General features: G+C 39.0%; 4 protein-coding genes across 5 annotated transcripts; 3 read left to right on the top strand and 1 right to left on the bottom strand.

Annotated features, from left to right (window-relative positions):
* Positions 1-176: 176 nt before the first annotated feature.
* abce1 (ATP-binding cassette, sub-family E (OABP), member 1) lies at positions 177-10,662 on the bottom strand. The gene is made up of 19 exons (XM_084712774.1): positions 10,517-10,662; positions 8,013-8,154; positions 7,829-7,914; positions 7,592-7,689; positions 6,666-6,783; positions 5,965-6,102; positions 5,388-5,457; positions 5,156-5,252; positions 4,950-5,039; positions 3,952-4,073; positions 3,738-3,862; positions 3,467-3,563; positions 3,001-3,060; positions 2,796-2,854; positions 2,461-2,571; positions 1,889-2,031; positions 1,481-1,603; positions 1,264-1,375; positions 177-597 (listed from the first exon to the last, which is right to left on the bottom strand). The coding sequence occupies exons 2-19, from the start codon at positions 8,113-8,115 to the stop codon at positions 550-552; spliced, it is 1,800 nt and encodes a 599-aa protein (XP_084568900.1). The 5' UTR covers positions 8,116-8,154; positions 10,517-10,662; the 3' UTR covers positions 177-549.
* Positions 10,663-10,678: 16 nt separating this feature from the next.
* anapc10 (anaphase promoting complex subunit 10) lies at positions 10,679-13,259 on the top strand. Its single transcript, XM_084712922.1, has 6 exons — positions 10,679-10,830; positions 11,710-11,831; positions 11,946-12,036; positions 12,290-12,410; positions 12,512-12,565; positions 12,905-13,259. Exons 2-6 carry the CDS (start codon positions 11,717-11,719, stop codon positions 13,082-13,084), a joined length of 561 nt encoding a protein of 186 aa, XP_084569048.1. The 5' UTR covers positions 10,679-10,830; positions 11,710-11,716; the 3' UTR covers positions 13,085-13,259.
* A 2,425-nt stretch (positions 13,260-15,684) lies between these two features.
* On the top strand, positions 15,685-20,171 carry LOC146305367 (butyrophilin subfamily 3 member A2-like). Its single transcript, XM_084713085.1, has 4 exons — positions 15,685-15,891; positions 17,099-17,440; positions 18,295-18,576; positions 20,092-20,171. Exons 1-4 carry the CDS (start codon positions 15,834-15,836, stop codon positions 20,169-20,171), a joined length of 762 nt encoding a protein of 253 aa, XP_084569211.1. The 5' UTR covers positions 15,685-15,833.
* Positions 20,172-21,245: 1,074 nt separating this feature from the next.
* Positions 21,246-24,066, top strand: LOC146305366 (C-type isolectin Sp-CL4-like). 2 transcript variants are annotated; one of them, XM_084712931.1, is made up of 6 exons: positions 21,246-21,536; positions 22,045-22,163; positions 22,253-22,377; positions 22,467-22,595; positions 22,708-22,804; positions 23,073-24,066. In XM_084712931.1, exons 2-6 carry the CDS (start codon positions 22,091-22,093, stop codon positions 23,138-23,140), a joined length of 492 nt encoding a protein of 163 aa, XP_084569057.1. In that variant the 5' UTR covers positions 21,246-21,536; positions 22,045-22,090; the 3' UTR covers positions 23,141-24,066. The 2 variants fall into 2 exon arrangements, with proteins under 2 accessions (XP_084569057.1, XP_084569058.1); XM_084712932.1 differs by lacking the exon at positions 21,246-21,536 and having other exon boundaries at positions 21,557-22,163.
* Positions 24,067-24,293: the final 227 nt, after the last annotated feature.

The raw sequence follows: 24,293 nt of genomic DNA, 5'->3' as shown, positions 1-24,293 counted from the left end.
CATGTGTGATATGCATGGATGGATACACCAAGTAACCGTATCATGTGTACGAACAGTTGACTTACAGAACTATAAATTTTCCTTTAATTATTTTGTTAAAATAAATACCTGCTGCTGCAGAAGCTGTTCTGACCGTCAGAGACATGATGAACAGAAGAGGAGGAGGAGGAGTCGGATCAGGTAGCATCAGTTTATTATCATTCGTTGTAAATGCATGAGTGTTAAAATACGCTGCTTAATGTTCCACAATGTCGCTGGCTTGTGAATTCAGCCCAGTATGTTCAGGCTGACTGACACAGAATGCAATGCACTTTTTATTTGAAACGGTTCACAACATTGCTGGCTACTGAACGCAGCCCGGTACACAAAGGCTGATGGATATTCTTTTATTTCTTTCTTATGGTTTTAACATATTCTGCTGTTTTGGTGAACGCAGCCTGGTTGTACTTGTGGTAAATGTCGAGGCTGCGATCTGACTGCGAACGCTCGCAGGTGCTGAACGCCCCCCGGAGCGTCGCAGGAGGTCAGTTGGTCACGCGGGACGTCGTCTTAGTCGTCCAGGAAGAAATAGTTTCCGCTCTTCTTCTGTTCCGTGTCCTGGAGGGAAAAGAGGGCGAAGTTCAGCGTCTCTTTGAATACAACTTTATCAGTAAAAGTTAACAGCAACAATCACAGTCCTGTTTGAGTCGTGAGAAACTTTAAATCAACGTCAATGACATAAAAACCACTAAATGACCCAAAAAATTATATTAAAGATAAATGTTGGCATTAATTCATTGAGAAAATCTGACCAGTTTATATTTCTGAGTTATATTACATCTAAATGTAGGCATTATTTCATTTAGAAAAAAATTAGATATTTCTCTTCTGATGTTCTTAATGTGTCTTTATTTACCTTCACATTTAAGTTTCTACTCTACATAAATATATTCTTTTTTTTTGGTCTGTTATACCATGTTAATATCCTAACTGTTACTTGTTAATTATAAAACAGGAAAACATTTTCTTTCCCACAGAAAAGCTCAATATGTTTGAACTGTCTGTGTCGTTCCTGACGTCACCAGCAGAGGTCACTGAAGGTTCAAGTCAGCGTTTGACAGTTTTGAATAAATGATTGTTGGACGTTTGTTCTGTCCTTTTGTTCCAGACACATTCATTTCTATTCTTCTACTTCTATTTAAGAGTCTGAAAATTCGGTTTTCACACTATGAGTATGCAAATGACCTTGTTTACTTGTCGTCATGGTAACGTGTGTGTCTGTACCTTGATGGAGTTGAGCTTGTTGATTCGTGGTCTGAAGTTGTTCGGGTCTCTTCTGAATGTGATCTCCAACAGAGACAGGAAGCGGTTCATGCCGGCCAGCAGACTCTGAGGACTGAGGAGGAAGAGGAGGACAATCATCATCGTCGTCGTCGTCATCAGAGCGAGCGTTCAAGTTAACGTTGTGACAGTGTTTTTAAAACGTCTGTCTTGATCTTACGTGTTGGCCGAGGTCTTCTTGGAGGGAATACCGTCGAACACGATGACTCTGTCGGCCAGGTAGGTCGCCATGATGAAGTCGTGCTCCACCACGAACGCCGTCTTCTTGGCGTGGAGGATGTACCTGCAGACAGGAACACACAGCAGAGTCAGACAGACAGCAGGAGGGAGGAAGAACAAAGTGAGGAAGACGAGATAGTCCATTATTCCTACAGCAGGGAAATTTACAAGAACAGAAAGGAATGAGGTGAATTTAAGAGCTGGAGGAGAGAAAAATGACACGAGACAAAAATGAAGAAGAAGAGAAGAGAAGGACAAAAAAGAACAGATTTTTCTCAGACTGGTAGGAAAGGAATGAAAGAAATAAAAAATGAATAAGCAGAATAAAAGGAAAGGAAAACTGTGTGACCTCTTGATGACCCTGGCAGCCATCAATCTCTGCTCGGAGTCCAGGTAGGCCGAAGGTTCATCGATCAGATAAACGTCAGCTGGTTTCCCCAAACACAGAGTGAGAGCGACTCTCTGCAGCTCACCACCAGACAGGTTCTGCACCTGAGGGAGACGAAGAAGAGGAAGAGGAGGAGTCAGTCTGTCCTCAGTGTTCTGAGCAGCAGGCGTGAGGTCAGGTCAAACTGGCTGCAGTGTAGGTTGATTTTTGTTTTTTGCTCTTGATTAATAACGTAGGGTTTCAAGTCAAATTTAAAACTTAAGACCGTTATGACTGAACCTTTTTTTTTTTTTACCAGTATGGAGGTGAGAAAGGTCTTAAAGTACAAGTACAGGTTGCTTTAGCTTTTACTGGTTCCATGTTGGTTCTGTGATCAACGCAAGAAAAGCAAGACTGAAATAAATTCAACTTCATAAGTAATGTTAACTTCGAAATTTTAGCAATTTTAAAACCCGTCAAAATAATATTTAAGACATTAAAAGGCCTACATGAAAGCTAAACACTATAGATGTGTAGATGTAGGTGTGTCTTACATCCTGGTCGATGATGCTCTCTATCTGCATGGGCTTCATGACGTCGGTGATGAACTGTGGGTGAGTGTAGGCGTCTCTGATCTTCTCGTGCAGCAGAGCTCTGACGCTGCCCTGCACAAACAAACACAAACACAAACAGACTCAAACCACGTGAAGCAACTTTAACATCAAGGAGGAAAGACTGGGAACCACTGATACAGACCATAAATTAACAGACAATAACGACTATTTACACCTGTGACAGATGATTCTGAATAAAAGATGGTTAATCAAAGGAAAAGACTTTAACAATAATCTTGTTTAAAGGATAATTCTGCTGTGTTTTTTTTACAGACCTTGAACTTGGGGCTGATGGTCTGAGGCTTGTAGCTGACGTTCAGGATGGGAACTTCACCTGAAACAGACAAAGTGCAGGTGAGTTAAAACCAAAATGAAAAACTTTAAGATCAGCAACTGACCAGTAAAATAATACGACATGAGAATTAAAACCATATAAAAGGAAAAAAGATATAAGATAAAATAAAACAGTGTGTGACTCACCTCCCCCGTCAGCTTTGAGTCCTCCAGCCAACATCCTGATAAAAGTCGTCTTCCCTGTTCCTGCAGACGCACAAACATCAACAAATATATTAAAGTTCCACTGCAGACGTGTTTTCAGGCATTAAACACTCTGCTACTTTGTTTAACACGATTTTCCCACATGAAAGGAAAAAAAGATAAATGAAAAGAGGCTGGAACGAGAGCACAGCGAGCTCTTCATTATAACGTTTTTTCAAAAAACTGAAATTTGGATTTTGCACTTGGCACTTGGATTTTGCTGAATCTGTTGCTATGAACCACGTCATGCTAGCTTGTCAGGAAGTTGGCTAAATACTGTTTTAAATTCAGGTTAAATTAATGAATTTTTTCTCTGGTCTTTATTTCTTAATGTGACCTTTTAGAGGGATAAAAAATGAAGACTGCTGCAGGTGTACCTAATAAACTGGCTCTGACACGTTCAGCTTACCGTTCTCTCCCAACATCACCATGATCTCGGAGTCTGTAAACTCTCCTCCTTTGATCTGCAGCGTGAACTCGCCCATCGTCTTCGCCATTTCTGGATACTGAACAACAAACAAACAAACAAACAAACAACCAAACATCAACTCAGAGGACAGTCAAAACACAAAGAACATCACAAGACAACACATGATGATGATGAACACTGAGGGAGAAAAGATGAAGAGGACGAGGAGAAAGAAAATAGAAAATAAAGACAGAAGTCTTAACAAACAGACCTGATAGTGCCTGAGTCTCTTCACCTCCTCCTCATTGGCCGTCTCAGCCACCTTGAAGACCAACGAGGCCTCCCTAAACCTGAGATTCTCCGTGGGGACGTAACCGTCCAGGAAGATGTTGATGCCTGAAGTTACAGAGAGAATCAGGATGAAACTGCTGACAGAAATCAAACCTCGGTGAACGACAACGTCTGAGCTCTGGTTGTGTTTTTACCCTCTCGGACGCTGAAGGGCATAGTGACGACTCCGTAGGCGCTGGGGACTCCGTACAGACAGCAGATGAAGTCAGACAGGTAGTCCAACACACTCAGGTCGTGCTCAACCACAATAATGTACCTGAACACACACACACACACACACACACACACACACATACACGACGCACGATCATGATACAGTTCAAGAAGGATGTGAGCACCACAGACATTAGTGATTTAAGACTGCGGGGGATTCATTTATACTGTAAAAAATAAAATAACATAAAGGGGAAACTCTGGAGTTGCAGAAGAGCAGTGACAGAAGATGTTTTGTAGTTTTAGAGCAGAGACACCTTGTTCCAGCTGAATCACTACAAAACCACACTGATTTTTAATATGTTAAGTTAAAATTAAAATATAAGAGCAATAAAAACAAAAACAAAAAAGATCATCCGCAATAAGTACGTCACAACTGTGCAACTCAAATTCCATTTATGTTCAAAAGGGATGAGAAGACGTTTAAAACTCGTGCCAACTCCTCTTCCTCTTCAACCAATCAACCCCCTTCAAACAACAACAAAAATAACCACTGGTCCATCTTACAGCCATTCAGTATTTTGTTCTGATGTGTGTTTTTAGTTTAGATAAAGTTCCATGTTTTTAGCTCTTCAGACTAACAGTTTTTGTTGAAAACACAGTGAAGTTTGTTTGTACTGGAGGCTTTTTGAATATAAAGGTTCCTCTAAAGTTGTATTTATTTTCTCTCAGTTGGAACAATCCCTGAACATGAGCAGGTAATTCTTGCTTTTTTGCTCTATAAGCAGATTAATATTAAGCCAAACTGGACCTCTAATAAAAATATTACCACTGGGCGTCACTGTTTACTCAGCTAACGAGTTCAACATAAAATCCCCATGAAGCAACAAGGGGCTTCTGTATCATCCACCAGTCTCTACTGAGAAGAGATTTAAGAGGAATAAATGACAGAATGTCCCTTTAAATGAAGAGTTTTTACCTGTCCGGGGTGATGAGAGAGCGGATGGTGATGGCAGCCTTCAGCCTCTGTTTCACATCCAGATAACTGGACGGTTCATCAAACATAAAACTGCAGCAGAGAAACAGAAAAGTTTCAGGTCAAAGTTCAAACAACAACAACAACAACAACAACAACAATAATAATAATAATAATGATAAGTAATCAATGGCGGGTTGTTTCCTCACATGTCGGCTCTCTGGATGCAGACGACGGCGCAGGCGAACCTCTGCAGCTCCCCTCCGGACAGATCCTCCACGTTTCTCTCTCGCAGGTGACTCAGATCTGCCCGGCAACAAGACAAACACACACAAAAAAAAACAACCAATCACAATGCAGACATGGAGAGTTTTGAAACAAAAGTGACTTAAAAAAACAAAAAAAAGTTTGATAGTATATTTATGTGTTGTGTGTTTTTACCGAGCTGTTGACAGACGAGGTCCTGTGAGTCTGTGTCGTCTTTCCTGCTCAGGATGGCCCCTACTGACCCCTGCAGGTAGACATGGAGAATTACAGCCAATCAGACACTTTAAAGCAGCTCATCAACCTTTTATAATCAATAATCATCTTTTATAATCATGACAGTAAACTGAATATCTTTGGGTTGTGGACAAAACAAGACATCTGAGGATGTCATCTTGGACTCTTGTAATCACTGATCAACATTTTCCAGCATTGTCTGACATTTTAAGATAAACAACTATTAATCAAGAATTAACCAACTAATTAATCGACTGAAAATAATCGCTAGTCAAGATTGAAGTTTATCTAAAGAAGAAAAGTAAAATCTCAACAAAACATTAGTAGTTAGTAAATCTCGTGAGTTTCCTCAACTTTTTTCTTTTTACAGTGTAGACCTACAACAACGATAAATTATGATTCATTTCCATATTTTTATTTTTTTTTTTGCCACAGGGAGTCAGTGGAGAGAAGCTGAGGAGTCGCAGGTTTCAGACCTCTGGTTTAAAAATCACGGCGCCTCGATGTGTTTCTTTACCTTGACAGTCTTTGGGATCTGGTCGACGTACTGCGGTTTGACGATGGCCCGCAGGTCGTCCTCCAGGATTTTGGTGAAATAATTCTGCAGCTCAGACCCTCTGAAGTAGGTCAAGATCTCCTGCCAGTCTGGAGGATTCTGGGAAAAGAAGGAAAAAATGCACATAAACAAACAGAACACATGAAACATCAGAGACGGTAAAGTGAAATTTTACCTGCCCCTTTACATTTTTTTTAAATTTATTAGCAGTTATAAAATAACAAAAACTTAAGTTAACATTCATGTTCAATTTAGTGCTGAAATATCTATAAAATAATGAAAACTGCTCGTCCCAGTTTGGTGAAATAATTCTGCAACTTAGACCCTCTTTTTTTTCCCAATTCTTTACATCTGAAAACTGGTCACCGTTCACTTCCATTGTTTGGGAGATTATTCAACACTGTTTTCCTGTGAAACTCCAGCCGTGATTTGTGAACTAAAAAACTAAGGAGTAGCTTTGATTGTTAAGATATTCTAAAAGCTTTACTTTATCGAGGGTTTTTCAGAAAACAGTGAATCAAGAGGAGTAAAGACTCGTTTCAGTTGTTGATCAGGAGACAAAGTGGCAGCTGTGAGCAGCTACGCCCACGTTTTATCTCATCGGCACAGCGGCAGTTTAAACATGGCCGCCCTGCGCTCGTGTTTCCGGAGGAGACACTCACATCGTATTTGCCCAGGTTGGGTTTCTGTTTTCCAGCCAGGATCTTCAGAGCTGTGGACTTGCCGATACCATTGGTCCCCACGAGCCCGAGCACCTCACCGGGCCTGGGGATGGGAAGCCTACAGACAGACAGACACAAATCTCATGAGTTTCTATTAAAGCAGAAATAACAGGAATGCTGAGGTCTGTTTGTCCAACAGCAACAAAACTCATGAGTCACTCTAAGATATTGTTTTTAAAGTTTTCTATATTGGAAAACATGAATTTCAACCATTTTTCCACATGAAATACTTCAGAAAATGAAAAGTGACAACAAAAGCCTCTGATCATTACTGGCTATTTCTTCAAGGAATCTGTATGTAACATGTTGTAGCTCTGCCTGTTATGAATTCAGAGATTTTTTTTATGTTAAATGGAAGAAAAATGAAGTCAGAGGTGATTGTTGTGATGATGGAGAACAAAGGCCAAACTCAAACATTCCAGGAAACTAAATCCAAACACTTTCAAGTATTTTCCAGACCTGTGGCAACCCTGAAAACCTTAAAAAGGCTTTTCTCTTCTCATTTAAAGCCCTTATAATTGGACTTTTAGCTGTTTTAGCAGTGGAGGACCTGAAATTATTTGTTATTTGTCTCATGATTTGTTTTACTGTAAGTTGAAAAGAAAACACTAAAAGGTAATAATATGCAATCTGGACAAAAATACTGACAAGTGATTGTTCTTCAATTGTGACTTGAACTCACTTCAATCCTCATCCGAGCTCAAAGAAAATCACTGAACTGTGTTTCAAAAAGCTGCAACAATCGCCTCAGTGTTGTCACTTTCATCAGAAAACCCGATAAACAAAGCTCGCTCTCAACAATCACAGCGTGCTCGAGCTCGAGCACCACATGAAAACAGTGCAGCGTTTAGTTTAAGCAGCGTTACCGGTGCAGTTTGAAGGAGTTGGCGCAGTATCTGTGTGTGGTTTCCTTCTCCAGGTTGCTGGGCAGGTTGACGATCGACAACGCTCCGAACGGACATTTCTGCGATGACAAAACAGCATCAGGAAACCAGGACTTAAACCAAAACTCAAGGCTCTGCAGTGATTCTGTCAATGTGTGCAAGAATATTTATATTTTCTTAACAAAATTAAGTCCGAGATCTGTTTTCAGGTGGTGTTACCTTGACGCAGATGCCGCAGCCTATACACAGAGACTCTGAGATCCAGGCAATCTTACTCTGTGGAGTCACCTCGATACACAGCTTACCTGCAAACACACACATTTGGAGACCGGTCAGTTTTTGGTGCTGAAGCCGAGTCTACTTTTAGACAGTTAAGTCTGTCACCAGCTACATGATCACCCACCCATGCGGACCACCGGGCAGCTCTTCTTGCACTCCTGACGGCATTTCTTCGGTTTGCATTTGTCATGGTTGACGATGGCGATCCTGGTGTTTTTATCCGCCATGATGGAGGGCTGGAATGACGGACGCTAGCACCTGCGGAGCTGAACGAGAAACGGAGGGGCAACATGAGTTATTTGGATGATTGATCTGGAGAAAAGTGGATGGAGAGAAGCAGAAATTTGGAGATGTCAAAAAGTTCAAAGAGCAACTTATTCAGAGTCGGTGTATTTCCTACTAGCCAGTTTGAAGAACCAACACAGAAGTAAGACTGCAACTAATGTTTGATTGATCTGCTTATTATTCTCACAAGTACTCATTTAGCTTATTATTTTTTAACTGCGAAAAATGCTCATCATTATTTCCAAGAGCCCAAAGTGACGTCTTCGAATCTGACTACTTCTTTTGTCCAGCCAACAGTCCAAAACCCAAAGACTCTTCATTTACAATCATAAATAACTGAGAAAAGCAACAAATTCTTACATTTAAATGGCTGGAAACATTAAATGTCTGACTTTTTGGCTTGAAAAATGACTGAAACAATAAATCAATTACCAAAACAGATGGCACGCATTTTTCTTTAGATTGACTAATCATTGCAGCTCTACACAGAAACTAAGCCATGTACTGCTGTGGAACGGTTCAGCAGCAAAATGTATTTTTTAGACAGCAACAAAAAAAAAATCTATCGGTTTAAATGTATGCTATATTTTGAATATTTTCACCAATTTACCTGGCAACCAGGCCGTGTTTTTTTTTTGGACAGAAATATACAGTTATATAAGCCAAATGTTGTCCTCTCTGTACCAACCAAAGTCCTGACAGAAAAACATAAATTTTACTTTGCAGAACACACAAGTTTCTGTTCTACTGCTGCCTCAATCAGTTAGTGTGTTTGTTTTATTGTGTGAACAGTGAATCAGAGCCATCTTTTTAAAATGCTTAAGTCACACAATAACGCAAACAAACTAACAGGCCAAGGCAGCAGTAGACCAGCAACTGCTTTCTTCTGAGAGGTAAAATTATTGATTTTGCCTATGGGGTTTGGTTGGTTTACAGAGAGACATATTTGGTTTATATTTACATCAGTTTCCTGTCAGAAAAGGCTGTCTGACAGCAAGGTAAAGTGGTGAAAATGCTCTAAATACAGTGTACACTTAAACTGATGTGGAATTTTTCAGTGACTATGATACATTTTCCTGCTGACTCTGTCCACAGCAGCACATCGCTCAGCTTCCTCCACCGGTTCTCCTACTAAGAAATACACTATGATCAATAAGTATCTTGTAAAACCCCACTTCAAATAATCTGAACTATCGTTTTAAAGAAATTTCATCCAACACACATAACCATTACATTCACTTTATTGAAAAGATATATAGACAGCTGATGGCGATATTCAGGTACCAGAGCTAACAGATGATATTTAAATGTAGGGGACAGGGGTCAGGCTCGAACCTGTGTTCACTCTGCTGAAGCAACACATTCAATTCTGAACAAAAAGCCTTTGGTTTTAACAATGGGCTGCCTTACATCTACCACCACAGCCCCTAAACCAGCCTCTACCTGGTCCTGACTGGATCCAAATTTAAAGTTTTCTGGATTTCTTCTTGCGTGGATTTTCATTTCAGGCCTTAGGAGGGTGAATTGACGGAAATAAAGGTGCTGCAAGCCGGTCCTGTTTGCGCTTCGCAGTCTTTTTGTAGGAAGAGTGACTCACACCAGACTCCATTTAGAAAGTCTGGCCTTTTATTGTTACCTCACCACTGACTACATGACTGGTACCAGGTGATTTAAGGCCTTTAACTATCCAGTGGTGTGCACCTTTTCGATGCGATATACATGTAAGCCAAAGCACACCATACAGGAATAAAAACATAGGTTGTATATTCGGTTAGTGCGTTATTCTCTCATATAAATCCCAACGCAGAAACGCAACGTGACGGGCGGTGGCGTGCAGCACCAAAGTTGGATTTATCCTTAAATAACCTCAGGATCAGTGACTCATCCATATGCCGAATTAATCAATCAATCGTGACGACTTACAAAACATCTTACAACATGACTTTACTTCCGTATACTTTCGTTCATGAGCAATATAACCTTCAATTTGCAAATTATTGAACTGAATTTGGTGTACCATCCAATCGCTACAAGAGAAAACGTAATCATTTTGGGCCACTGTGCCAATATCAGTAGCTGCGTTAAAAACTACACCATCAAACTATCGATAAATTCAACTTGTGTGCTCAGATCGGTTAATCGGCGACACGGTATGCTAGATTGGACCGTTAAGAACAGGCATTAAATGCTACTAACAGTGAAGCTAACGATTAGCTTCACATTCTACGACATTAGCAGAGGCCCCGCACTTTGACAGCTGCTCCGTGGGGGAACAGCGCTCGATTTTCTGGCAATAAACCCCTAAAAATGAACAAAATGCGGAGCGGTAAATTAAAAACTCACCCCTCTTCGGCTCCCGTTCCCCGGCTTCGAAGAAAATTGACGAGAAACGACGTTTAGAAACAAATAAGCGGGGGTGAAACTTCTTTTTTACAGCAACGTGTTCCTCTCCTGGAAGCCGGCTGGAAAGATGGCGGGAGAGACGCACGCAGCGTGCGACGCTGTTGGTGACGTCACTTGGAAGCGACGAGGACACAGTAAAGTGGGAGATTCGAAGTGGCTGTTGCAAAACAAAGCGGATTTAAACGTTATACGTGCCAAATAGCCTCACCCGATGCACTGAGACAACATATCGGAGACTTTTACCAAACATACTTGTAAGTTTGACTTATATTTCTGTCGTAAAATAAGTTTAAAAGGGGCTGAAGGAGTTTTCAGTGCAGTAATATTAGCTGCTAGCAGCTAGCTGGATCTCCACACCAAACTCCATTAAAACGTTTGTTTCTGCGTATTGACATTTCATGAATGTCAGAAAATAATTAACGACTTATTATTGAAACGTTATGTCAACTCTGAAATACAGTTTAATTAATCAGTGTGTTTGATAGTGCTTTTTTGGTGGCCTAACTCAACTGTGCAACACAGACAGCATTATTTCTCACACCTTGTATTATTTTCTATTTCTTCTTGTATTTATACGGTCAAATAGTCCGTTCATGGAGCCGATGAATTGGAAGCAGGAAAAATGGACAGTGTTGGGATCCAAATGACTTTGACAAGGGCCAAATTGTGATGACCAGAGGACTGGGTCAGAGCATCTCTAAAATGGCAGCTCTTGTGGGATGTTCCCAGTATTCAGTTGTTAGTACCAATCAAAAGTCTCACTGCTGTATGTCCACTCTGGTCCAATCCCACAGAAGAGCTGCTGGGGGGACTGAAAAAGTCTTACAATATTAGGCAGGTGGTTTTAATTGTTGTGGCTGATTGGTGTATATGTTTCTATTCTAGGGTATTAACCACAAATTAGACAAATAATGTAACTGTTAGCCAAATGAGATGCAACTAATGTGTCACCTATATGCAGAATTAATTAATTTTCATAAGCTTTCCATTTAGATTCTGTCATTAATTTTCATCCACTAATATAAAAGCAAACATTAAAATGTTAGAAAGTTGAAAGGTGTGTGGTGTAACCTTGCTGGCTTCCAAGAAAAATCTCCAGCTAGTGTTTTTTTTTTTTTTGTTTCTCTCTGTAGTTAAAGGATGGCCACGCCGAGCAAGACACCACCCGGCGCCGACCCGAAGCAGCTGGAGCGGACGGGGACGGTTCGGGAGATCGGCTCTCAGGCGGTGTGGTCCCTCTCCTCCTGTAAACCCGGTCAGCCCTAAATCCAGTGCACAGTCTGCTGTGTGTGTCTGTGTGTATGTGAGTGTACAAAGTGACAAATCTAATCCGATGTCATTTGAACTCTGTTCCTCCTCCCGTGTCCAGGTTTTGGAGTGGATCAGCTGAGGGATGACAACCTGGAGACTTACTGGCAGTCAGACGGATCCCAGCCTCACTTAGTCAACATACAGTTCAGGTACAAAGGAGCTTTGTTCCTTCGGTACTGGGATTTCTGGGATATTTTGGAAATGTACTATATTTTCTTTGGAACTCTTTCTGAAACTTTTCTCTTCATGGACCTGTATCTCAGAGATTATTGGAAGATGATATGCATGTGTTTAATCATTTGTATTATTTTGATGCTTCAGTTGCTATACTCGTTTTAAATGTTTACCTGTGTGTGTGTTTGTGTGTTTATTGTCACTGATTATTGTGTTTGTTTTGTTCAGGAGGAGAACCACAGTGAAGATGTTGTGTATTTATGCTGATTATAAATCAGATGAGAGCTACACGCCCAGTAAGATCTCGGTCAGAGTGGGCAACAACTTCCACAACTTGCAGGAGATCAGGGTAACAACTCTTTAAACCATTACAACAGAGTTTTATCACCACTTAAATGGTCTACTTCCTTCTCACCATCATCATCCTCCTCCTCCTCTTCCTCTCTGCAGCAGTTAGAGATGGTGGAGCCCAGTGGTTGGATTCACATCTCTCTAATGAATCAGGTAAGAAACTCATGTCTTTATTTCACTTTAACAAATCGTCCTTAGAGCTGCTAGTGGTTGAAAAGCCTTTGAAAGTTTGTGTCCATACGTCTTTAAGTTATTATGAATGATTCTTTACTACAACCCCAATTCAACCCTTTTTCAACTTGTATTTGATTGAATAAAGCACAAAGAGAATATGTTTAATGTTCAAACAGATAAACTTTATTGTTTTTTTTGTAAATGTTCACTCATTCAGAATTTGATGCCTACATCGCCATGCATTAAAAACCCATTAAGGAAGAGTTGCCAACGACTAAAGTGTTTGTTTGCTTGTTTGTTTGTTTGTTTGTGTTTTAGCGAACAAACGAGCCAATCAGCACCTTCATGATCCAGATCGCGGTGCTCGCCAACCACCAGAATGGCAGAGACACGCACATGCGGCAGATCAAAGTCTACACGCCGGTGGAGGAGAGCTCCATCGGCAAGTTCCCACGATGCACCACGGTCGACTTCATGATGTACCGCACAATCAGGTGATCTGGACCAACATGCGGCCCCAGAACATTTGGGACTCACGCAAAATGTCCAGAAAGGAATGAAAATGACACAGACTGAAATGTGGAGCTGATGAGATTTGATGCTGATACATTGATTCCAGAATTGATCAATCTCGCACTGCTTCTCATTAAAGGGTAACTTTGGTATTTTTCAACCTGCGCCTTTATTTTCTCATGTTTTTCTAAGTGACTAGTGGAGACAGCAAGTTTAGAAATCGGTCCAATATTACTTTAAAAAGTTCTCAAACTGTTCTCAAATTTATTTTTACAACTAAGTTATCCTGGCTGCTTGATACAAAGCTGCAATGATTAATAGATTATTAAATTAATCGTCAACTATTTTGATAATCGATTAATCGATATGAGATTAATCAAGAGAGAAAAAAAATCTTAAAATGTGCATATTTTTTGGTTTCATTACTTCTTTCTGACAGTAAACTGAATATCTTTGGGTCATCTCAGGCTTTGGGAAACACTGATTGACATTTTCTATGGTGTTGGTTTTTCAAATTTGATGCCTGAAGTGCACCATGGGAGCATCAACTGGTGCTTCAAGTACTTTTGGGCTTTTATGTGCTTTAAACTTTGGGTGACGTCCTGCAGCTCTCACTCCTCTGCATTTATTTGGAGCTCTTTGTGAGCTGCACCGAACTGTTGTCCTTCAGGTTGGCTCAGTTTGATGAGGGAGTCATGGGGAAGTAGATCTGGAGGAGAAGAAGGAGGAGGCTGACAGGTGAACATGTCAGAGATACAAAGCAAGCGACAAGAGTCTGCAGGAGCTGCATCACAGGAGCACACAAACATTTAACACACAAGGCTGAAGACATGTTATGGAATAACTGTTACAGTTATTGTAACATTACTCGTAGTGGCTAATTGTTGAAAAAGAGCTAATTAAAAAAAATCAAAACACGCAGCAAAAGGCCACTGACGCACCATGCACATAGTTGGGCTGTACTCTGGCAATAAAGAAATGAGATCCACGTTTAAGGTCATTTATTTCAAGTCAAAAGCAAACATACATGATCTCACATGTTGCTTCTCTCTTGCTCTGGTAAAAAAAACATCTCCCTTCCTGGTGCATGACCTGATCTAACCCACCTACCTATGGTACCTCTATGATTATTACCTGAACTGGTGCTTAGTGCCTCCAGTGACTGCAACAAAAAATACAAATAAATACAAAAATAACTAATAATAATCAAACTAATTAAATAGCTACAACATTACTGTTAGAATTATTTCTGATACTGAAGTCACATCCTGCTTTATGCTCAATAAATTGAATAAGTTATATTTAAGTTTGTCTTTGATAATAAGAGCTGTAAAATCTAAGAGAATGAATGAAAAGTTCAGATCAGAGCATGTCTCATACATGTGACATGTTTTAGTGGTGGTGTGCACCAGAAAATAAAGCTCCCCAGGAAGTACCTGTGTGTGTGTGTCTACACATAAAACTGAAAGTTAAAAAGACCTGAACCGATGAGCTGATGCACCATTTCTTTTAACTTCTGCTTCGTGCCAATAGTCACCTGAAACGTCCAGAGAATATTTCAGAGAATATTTTGGATTCAAAACGCGACAAGGAGACAAACATATTTAAGGTAAAAGTACACATCTGTTTATAACACTGTGTGTCTCTTATGTGAGTTTGAACAGGCTGACTGTTATCTGTTCTTCCTGGTTTGTTGTTTGTTCTCACAGGAAACATGTTGAATTGCGCAGTTGAATTAAAATCACATTCATCTCAGAGGAAACAACATGAGAACTAAATCAATGAATATATTAGGGGCCATCTGGATCTTAAAATAATGTTATTATTTTAGGATAATCTGCAATAACGACATTCTTGACAATATGACAAAAGTGTGTTTTAAAGTTTTAAGAAGAAGTCTGTGTACAGGAGGTCCAGATGATGTTGAGTTCAGCCTCTGTCACTCTGATGATATTTTCTGGGGCTTTTTTTTACTTTATTATATAAATCAACTGACAGAAAAGTTGATGAGAGAGAAGAGACGGTGACTGAGGCTCCTATTTCAGAAAGCAGGGTTAGTGAAAACTTTGAGTTTGTTAAGCCTGTGATGAGGGAGACTCTGGGTTTTCTGTTTAAGAAAGAGAGATAAATGAAATTCTGAGACTCTGTGAAGTTTACCTGCTCGCTGGCAGGTTTTCATCTACAGACTGTGAGTCTTTCTTTTTACAGTCGCCGTCCTGCAGAGCCTGGAGCGCCTGTCTAACCAACCTCTGCTTTATTTCTTCACGTCATTTCCTCATTTACACTGTCATGCTTGTTTCAGTGGGCTTTGATATATAAAAGCGTGTATCAGAGCTCATAAACCTAAAGAGGTTTAAGTTAAAAAATAGATATTAGTTTGTTATCCTAACTTAGGACAACACAAATTAAGTCCTGCTGCCACTAGGACTTATTTTTTATTTTTTATTTTTTTTTAAAAAGAGTAACGAGTAACAAGACAGCAGTTTATATCCTCCGTGCTGAAGGTAAGAATTGTGTTTTAAAGTAAAACTTGAGTGTTAAATTCAGTTAATTCATAATCTTTGTAGATAATTTTATATTATTTATCATTTACCTTGAAAAGAGATGGTGAAACCAAGTAGAAACCAACATTAACTCAATCATTTCTGATTAAAGACGTGTTTTATTTGTGTATTTTTCATGAAAACTACCAGACTAAGCCTTTTTTATTTGTTTATATTTTCAGGAGTTCAAGATGCTTCATCCAATGATCCAACACGTCACTATCTGTCTCTCTATACTGTCCTTTGGAGGTAATTTCTACACAAAACACTCCAGAAACACATTATTGTGTTGGAAAACAGAATAATCAACTCTTCTGACCAAAAAGAAATAGAAAAAAACCCAAACAAATCCAATCCTGCCTTTATAATTTTGGTCAGAAGAGTTCAATAAAATCAGTGACATTGTAATAATTCAACTCAAAACTGAGGGTGCATTCAGTTCATTTCGTCTGACCAAAAAGAAAAAACGATCCATTGCTGCATTTTGCTTCTGGTTTGATTTCTGTTCACACTGAGTTTTCAGGAAATGAACCAAGAGCCGACAGAGCGGCTGACACACAGTTTCTGCTGCTGCTCTGTCGGCCCTGAATGTTTCTACACTGAGTTATAAAGCAGTTGATTTTCATTTACTCATGAAAGAAAGAGAGAAAGCACCAGAAAAACACAGCCCTTCACCCTATTTTCATAGGAGGCGTTATATTTTCAGGATGATTAATTCACAATTTAAAAGAAAGAAATATGAGGAAACTTCTATCCTAAAAACTCAGTGGATCTATTTTTTAAAAAAAATATTTGTTTGCATAAAAATGTTAACATTAAAACCTTTAAATTTAAAATGTTTCTTTTAAAGAACTAAAAATGTGCTGCAAAGTGAAGTTAGCATGCTAACCAGTTTGCCCCGGCCTGTCCTGTCAGGAGGCGATAGTCCATCCCTTCATAGTTTCAGATGAAAGATGTATGAAAGCATTTTCACTTTAATAAATAAACAAAATAAACTCACAAAATGTCAAGAAGGAATGTCTGAAGTAGGCTAACAGCACCAAGGATCTTGTCTAAGGTTCTGCACTGGATTGATGGAATTACCTTGAGCAGGAATCAAACCCCAGTCCTCCATGCTGCAGTCAGTAGTGTTGACTTAGAGGTCACTGCTCTCCTTTCCAACATCTATCTGAGTTTAATGTGTCAGTGTGTTTTTACTTTTTAAAAGAAAATGATAATTAGCACCGAACATAAAACATGGCTGAGATTTGGGGGGAATGCCCCAAATATTATGAAAAAACTCTACATGCAGCCCTGAATATTTACTTGAAGCTCAAAATGTGATGAGTCAGATGTTTGTAATTTTAAAAAATGACTTTATTTAATTATTTTTAGAATGTAAAATTCATTAATTCAATTTGACATCATTTATAACTTTTTCTATGGTTTCTTGTTTTTCCTTTTGTTTTCCTTATAGTGGGGTCAGAGCTGATTTGTTCAGATCAACCAATCGTAGCCCTGGCTGGTGATGATGTCATTCTGCCATGTCACCTTCAACCTCCCATCAGTGTCAGTTCTGAGACGGTGGTGTGGATCAAACCTGGTTTGGACTCAGTTTATGTCCACGTTTACGAAGATGGACAACTGGTGAAAAATGGCACAAATCCGTCTTATAATTCTCACACAAAACTGTTTGTGGATGAACTGAAGAATGGAAACGTCTCCCTGAAAATCTTCAACGTGAAACTCTCTGATGAAGGAAAATACTTTTGCATCCTTCCATTGATGCAGAAGGAAGCTTCTGTCCAGCTCACTGTTGGTAAGTCAGATTCACTGCTTCAAGCACAAAGATGATGAATGACACATTTCTGCTCACTGTGAAGAGCAGTAACACAACTGTGCATTAACAGTTATTAACTGTGCATTAACAGTTATTAACTGTGCATTAACAGTTATTAACTGTGCATTAGCAGTTATTAACTGTGCATTGACAGATATTAACTGTGCATTAGCAGTTATTAACTGTGCATTAACAGTTATTAACTGTACATTAACAGTAAAGAACAGTGATACAAGAAAACACAGAAAAATCAGGAAGGAGATGAACACTTGAAAAACAAAACATAAAATCAACATTGACCACAAAAAAACATAAAAGGTGACACTTTGGTGTGCAGCTGTGTATCATCATCAGCATAACTGTGGAAATTCATGCTGTGTCTCCTGATGACGTTTCCAGGTGGCGACATTTAAAGATTAAAAATCGTTGGACCTAAAATTGAACCTTCAGGGACACCACAGTCTGTTTTATAGCTTTATGATGAACTTGAATCCATGGTTACATGAAATTCTGTGTTGGTAAGATAAGATTTAAACCAGTTTAACACAGTACTGGAAGGGCCGACCAGATTGTGAAGTCTATCTAAAAGAACTGTTCTACTCGAATAATGTCGAGGTTCAGTAGCCTGGAGAACCATCAGAACTGGTCCAGAGATGAAGGTCCTCACTCTGGATTCTTTTAAGATGTAGAGGAGCTGGATAAATGGATAAAATCTTGTTTTTAAGATGTCTCGCTGTTGTTATGAAGCTTCATTAGAGATGACCAAAGACACAAACACAGATCAGTTTGTTATTTGCTGAAGTGTTTGATCTAAATGAACTGTTCATCATCAGGTGTCGTCTCCACGCCTCACATAGAGATCGTCTCTAAAAATAAAGCAAAGGCAATTTTACACTGCAAATCTGAAGGCTGGAATCCAGAACCTGAGGTGTCGTGGCTGGACGGTGGGGGAAACCTAATCTCTGTTGGACCTGCAGAGACAGTCAGAGGTCCTGATGGTCTCTATACTGTCAGCAGCAGACTGACTGTGGAGAGGAGATACAGCAACACCTTCACCTGTAGAGTCCAACAGAAGAACATCAAACAGACCAGAGAGACACAGATCCATGTTCCAGGTAGAAGACAGGTTCTAAATAAATTACACACAATGTAACTGTATTGATTTTAAAGTTTAGTTGAGAAGTAGTTTAATAAAAAAGGGAAATCATTTTGTGTTTTGTCATTTCAGATTCCTCTTCTTTGGTGCTGCCGATCATCATCAGCTGTGTTGCTCTCTGTGTCATAGTGCTAGTCTATTTCGTGATCAGAAAATGTAAGTCACATATTCATGTACATCAACCCCTTTTTTAAAAAATTATTACAGGTGGACACAGACGCCCTCTTCTTATTGTGACAAACTGAAAAAACTCAGAAAAAAACATGATGTGGACATGAGGCCTAAGAAAGCAGCAGGATTTCTGTACAACCACCTAAATATGTTCAAGGATACGTAATAATATAATTTGTGACAGAGATTTCACTGAATCAATAAGGTCAGGGTTCCTATAGAAAAGGCGATGCTCTGACCGTTTCTTTTCAGTTTGTCAGAAAACACTTTTTCAGTCAACCGATCAAATATTAGACAGGGACTTGTCACCCTGCTAAACAAGAAAATGGCGGCCTTCCTTTCTTCTTTGTGACATGCGCTGCAGAGCAAAGAAGCTTTGAAGTTTAGTTTCTATCCTGTGTCGCTGTTTGTATTTGAAGGTATCTGCTTTATTTTACTCTTCCATGTTCACTTTCAGCAGATGGTTACTGTTGATGAAAACCCAATATTTCCTGATTTCTGCTTCATTGTAAAAGCTTTTATATAACAAAATGTCATGGAACCTGTATTGTGAAGAATTTATGGGAAATAATGTGGTTAAGCAGCGTTTTATAGCCTCTTGACTGAAGAAAAGTCTGTATCAAGACACACCTTGAAGCGAGTACTGCAGATGCAGATCCCTGCTTCATGAGGTCGACACTCTGAGTTAAACTGATGAAGCACATCTTCCTGTTGGAGGTGAAAAACATGTCAACAAATAGATATGAGTAGACGATAAAAACCAAAGGGGCAATGCTAAACTGTGCAACAATGGAATCATCAGAAGAACTTTCAAGATATTGTCAGAGCTCTTAATTGTAGTTACATGTGGTGGTTAATTCAAAAGCATCAGTAGCTCATAGCACAAAAGTCATGAATTAATATTAACATGGTCATAAAATACAGTAAGCAAAATGTAAATGTAATTATAAAATGTGGTGCATAGGTGTAAACCTCATCATGGAGTCCTGGATAACTTGTAGCTCAGACACCATTCAGCACAGCTGTCAGTGTTTCCACTGGAGTGCAGGAAAACTGAACATCTGTAATTTGGTTTCAAAGATGAAGAGGAAAAATAAATGAACACCAGTAGTTTGATTTGTGTCTTATGTTTTAGTTGAAGGTGATCAGACCTGTAATGCAAGTAAACGTGTCCTTTCATTTTAATGTAATATTTTCAAGTCAACCATCTGCTGTTTTTTGTTTTTCATGTTTCCTGTTATAAGAAGAACAAAAACTTAAGGAACACAGAGTTTGAACAGATTCTCCTTCTTTTGGCACATAGGCAAAAGGAACAGATGGTCCAGAGTTGTCCACACTGCCTTGACAAAATATGGAACCGGAGAACCAGAGAACAACAGGTGAAGATGAACAGAGTGCAGATCAGTAGAGAGAGTCTCAGGAGGAGGAAACAACAGACTCCACATCTGGAATAACCAGGAAAGAGAACCAGGAAAGAGAAGGGGAGTATTTTATTTGTACCAGCGATACCAACAACTGAATTAACAATGTCTGTATAAAGGTTGATGTTAAAGGTTTGATTTAGTTTATTATCTCTGTCTGTATATGGAGCAGCACTGCTGCCTCACAGCAAGAAGGTCCTGAGTTAAAAAAAAAAAAAAAGTTATATGTGGTTAAAAAATACACACCTTTATATTACATATATACATTTTTTGAAAAATATTTTTTAACATTTTTTTTTCATTTTTATGTCAATTTCATTGTGCTTTACTTGTGCAACTCAAGTTTTTGTCTCCTTGTTATACAAGAGGATTAATATTTCGGGAAGCATTAATTTTCAGTACAGTATGATAGTATATGATGTTTTAAAATTAATTAAATAATTAAAAAATATATACTTTGTACCCCGCCTCTCGCCCAGTGTTACCTGAGAGCGGTTACAGAAAATGAATGATTGAATACTTTGGACGGTCCTTCATAAAACACTAGAGGGAGCCTGTGTACCACCAACAGCTCTGATGAATTTCTCTCTTAACTTCTGTATTTCTATATTCTTATGTATACACATATATTTCTATCTATTCTATTCTATTCTACAATTTCTCAGAGATCAATAAAGTATTTGTGATTCTGATTACATTCCTGTTTTTCTGTTCCTTTTTATGTGAAGAACAACAATCTACTGCAGTACATTGCCTTTAAAATTTTTGCTTTTTTTTTTTTTTTAACAGTGTATTAATCATTTCTTCACACATGCAACTAGGAAATTAAGGAAATATCTTCATCAGTTTGATGAATTGATGAAGGAAAAGATGCTGCAAATACAGAAAATAAAACCAAGTACAGAAACACTGCGAGTAAAACAGAGAGACGACAACAGAGACGTCCAGAAGACAGGAAGACAATAAACAGTGATGAACTCAGCCAGAAATATAACACATACTTTTTACAGATTTATTAAATATATATATGTATATATTGTTATCCAGATTGAGTGAAATAATTAAATGAACAGATGATACACTGATCCAACTTAGTGAGTCACACAGAACAACAGAACTGTTTTCATAGATATAAACACAGGAAATGGTTTGTTTCTCACTCACATCACAACTAGAGTCTGTCTCTCAGCGAAAGTCAAGAACTTCCTTGCTGTGTTTGTGATTCCATGAAAATGAGTCACACTGGCAGAAAGCTGACATGTCCAGAGGGACAAGGGGAAAAACCAACTGACAGTCAGACGGAGGAGCAGCGAGAAGCACATCGGTGGTGAGTGTTTCCTCTTTTTCTGTATGTTTAAGGAAATCATAACAGATTTGAACTTTTTTTAAACTATATTTGTGCAGAAATTTCTCCTGTCTGAGGAAAAGTTTGTTCTTTATCGAGCTGCCACTTCAGGTCACAGCCGGTTCGGAGAACGTTGAACACTAGAACTGAATAAACTTTGTCGTTTCAACTTTATTTTCAAAGTTTGTCTCAACATTTCAACTTCATTCTCGACATTTTGACTTTAGTGTCCACTTTACTCTCGTCATGTCCACCTCATCCCTGACATTTAGTCTTTATTTTTGACATTTCCACTTTATTCACAACTTCATTCTCAACATTTCTATCCCATTAAAATGTTTTGACTTAATTTCAGACATTTTGTTTTCAACAGCTTTGTTCTCAGCAATTCAACTTTATTTTTGACGCTAAAACTCATCTTTTGACTTAATTTGTGACATTTTGACTTTTGACCTTTTGAGATCTGATAAAGAAACTGTCACATTTCCAGGTGATATTCCAGCTGTGCAGCACTGAGAGTCACTGAGGTCTGAGCCATGCGTCCAGCTGTGGTAACTGCCGTCCTGTTGCTGATGTGCATCCTGGTCACCGTGGCAACCAGTCGAGGCAGTAAGAACAGGACTGACTATAAACCATCACCACCAGTACTGAAATAAAACCCAAGAAACTTCTTCATGACAGCACTTGTGTTCCCACAGTTACTTCGCCTTCCCGCACATGTGGAACTCTTCCAGATGTGCCATGTGATGACGGATGGCGCCGCATTGATGTGAGTCGATGTGTTAAATACATCAACACATCAAAAACCTTCCCTGAGGCTCAGGTGACTCAAACGCACACAGGCATCAGAACAAAGATAATAAGTTTATGATGAAGTGCTGATGAAGACTAACACATTTCTGTTGATTTCAGGAACACTGCCGCACCTTAAATGGTGATCTGGTGTCTCTGCACAGTAGTGAGAATATAGTCAACCTGCTTTGTTTGGACTACTATGTCGCATCATATCAAAATTTTTGGATTGGAGCCAAAAAATCTGAGGTAAGCGGTGAAAGTATCCAGTAGGCAGGTTGTCTGATTGGTCAACTCATTGATGGATTAACTGGCGAGTGTGTGTCACGTCATCACTGATCAGCACCTTTGTGTTCTTCAGGGAGGGTTTATTTACACCGACGGATCTGAATTCAACTTCCCAATAAGGCATCAGACCAGGGCTGGTGGGCGGGACTGCGTCGAGTTGAACCTCCATCGTAAGGAAAAATAGAAAACAGAACTTTTGAATCCAAAAACAAATCTGTGTCTGTGAATAAATCAACAAAACTTCTGAAGAACAATAGACCTCATGCACCACCAGGGATTAATGTTTAAATCAGATTAAATCATGGCTTAACTTTTAATTATGTTGCCACATGTTGCACTGTAAAAAACGACCAGGATTATTCTGTTTGAATACTGACATCGTGTTTAATAAGCTGTCACTGTACCTCCTGATGTTTTCTCTTGTATTTTTTTTCCCAGTGTTCTTATTCTTGCTCGATGCACACTGCTCAGAGAGGAAAGATTTTGTGTGCGCCAAGAAGATGTAATCAACGACAACTGATGTATGCATTTTCAATCAGTGTCGACATCGACAGCTGATCAGCTGATACTCAAAGACAACCTGCTCACCCTGCTGATGTCTGGCAAGAGATACAGAAGTATCCACCGCTGCACCACCAGACTGAAGAGCAGCTTCGTCCCCCATGCTGTGAGACTGCTTCACTTTTTCCGTACCAGTGTGCCTTGTCTACTAATCTACTGCAAATATAACATTAAATCATCTAAAAAGAAGCAGAAACACTGCTGTGATGCTGTCAGGTTCATGAGATTGGTGTGTTAAAACTGTGCCCAAACGATGACTTTGATGCTCACCTCCATCATGACAGCGAAGACAGACGCCAGGACTGAGAGAGGAAACAAACTGCTGACTAATCCACTAAACAAAGTTTTGGTTGAATGCGTGGGAGTGTGTCAGCTGACATGAAGCCTTCTTAGTCAGCTAAAAATGAAGGGGCTCCAGTCTACTGCTGCGGAAAGATTCTGTCCAGAGGAAGTGTATACTAACACTTCTGCTTTATTTGGTAGTACAAAGTATATGAGTGAAGTGTGTACAAATACTGCCGACCACTGAATATGTACAGTTTTCATGCAAATTACATGAAAATATTGCTTTAAAAGACTGAATGACCCATACTTGGTGGTGCTGAGGTGTTTCTGCAACTATGAGCATTTTTAACTCCCAGCACTGAAATTTTGGATTTACGTTAAAAATTTGTCATATGATTACTGATACTGAATATATTATATATTCACAGAATTATTAAACATCTTGACATGACAATAATTATTAAATAATGTCATTTAATAACCTTTACAAAGCATTTTATGGGTCCAAACCCCACTTTTGTTCATGTCCCACATGTTCAGGTATGTAAAACAAGGTAGTTTTCATATAAATGTATAAATAAACTTTACACGCTATTAAAATTATATTTTGTTTACTGATTTATTTATACATATTTATTTTTATGATTTTATGGAATATATATATATATATATATATATGTATATCTTTTCCTGCTTTCAAAATCAGTGTTGGCATGAAAACATTATTGTTGTTGTTGTTGTTATTGTTGTTGTTATCCCAGATCAACAGACCTGGATCTTGTGTGGGGGTAATCTCAACTACTACTGGGCTGA

This window comes from Lutjanus erythropterus, chromosome 23 (assembly GCF_056507025.1).
Source record: "Lutjanus erythropterus isolate fLutEry1 chromosome 23, fLutEry1.hap2, whole genome shotgun sequence".
Lineage (NCBI taxonomy): Eukaryota > Metazoa > Chordata > Actinopteri > Lutjaniformes > Lutjanidae > Lutjanus > Lutjanus erythropterus.
Note: the sequence above shows the minus strand (reverse complement) of the source record. Positions and strands in the feature narration are given on the sequence as shown.

What these genes read in the sequence shown, in the direction of transcription:
- abce1 (XM_084712774.1), bottom strand. Translation starts at nt 8,115, where the DNA reads ATGGCGGATAAAAACACCAGGATCGCCATCGTCAACCATGACAAATGC. An exon ending in CCTCGTCTGTCAACAGCTCG is followed by an intron (nt 5,253 to 5,387) that starts GTAAAAACACAC and finishes GTTGCCGGGCAG; the next exon opens with ATCTGAGTCACCTGCGAGAG. An exon ending in CCATCAGCCCCAAGTTCAAG is followed by an intron (nt 2,572 to 2,795) that starts GTCTGTAAAAAA and finishes TTGTTTGTGCAG; the next exon opens with GGCAGCGTCAGAGCTCTGCT.
- anapc10 (XM_084712922.1), top strand. Translation starts at nt 11,717, where the DNA reads ATGGCCACGCCGAGCAAGACACCACCCGGCGCCGACCCGAAGCAGCTG. An exon ending in TTAGTCAACATACAGTTCAG is followed by an intron (nt 12,037 to 12,289) that starts GTACAAAGGAGC and finishes TGTTTTGTTCAG; the next exon opens with GAGGAGAACCACAGTGAAGA. An exon ending in ACATCTCTCTAATGAATCAG is followed by an intron (nt 12,566 to 12,904) that starts GTAAGAAACTCA and finishes TTTGTGTTTTAG; the next exon opens with CGAACAAACGAGCCAATCAG.
- LOC146305367 (XM_084713085.1), top strand. Translation starts at nt 15,834, where the DNA reads ATGCTTCATCCAATGATCCAACACGTCACTATCTGTCTCTCTATACTG. An exon ending in TTCTGTCCAGCTCACTGTTG is followed by an intron (nt 17,441 to 18,294) that starts GTAAGTCAGATT and finishes GTTCATCATCAG; the next exon opens with GTGTCGTCTCCACGCCTCAC. An exon ending in GACACAGATCCATGTTCCAG is followed by an intron (nt 18,577 to 20,091) that starts GTAGAAGACAGG and finishes TTTGGCACATAG; the next exon opens with GCAAAAGGAACAGATGGTCC.
- LOC146305366 (XM_084712931.1), top strand. Translation starts at nt 22,091, where the DNA reads ATGCGTCCAGCTGTGGTAACTGCCGTCCTGTTGCTGATGTGCATCCTG. An exon ending in AAACCTTCCCTGAGGCTCAG is followed by an intron (nt 22,378 to 22,466) that starts GTGACTCAAACG and finishes TGTTGATTTCAG; the next exon opens with GAACACTGCCGCACCTTAAA. An exon ending in TTGGAGCCAAAAAATCTGAG is followed by an intron (nt 22,596 to 22,707) that starts GTAAGCGGTGAA and finishes TGTGTTCTTCAG; the next exon opens with GGAGGGTTTATTTACACCGA.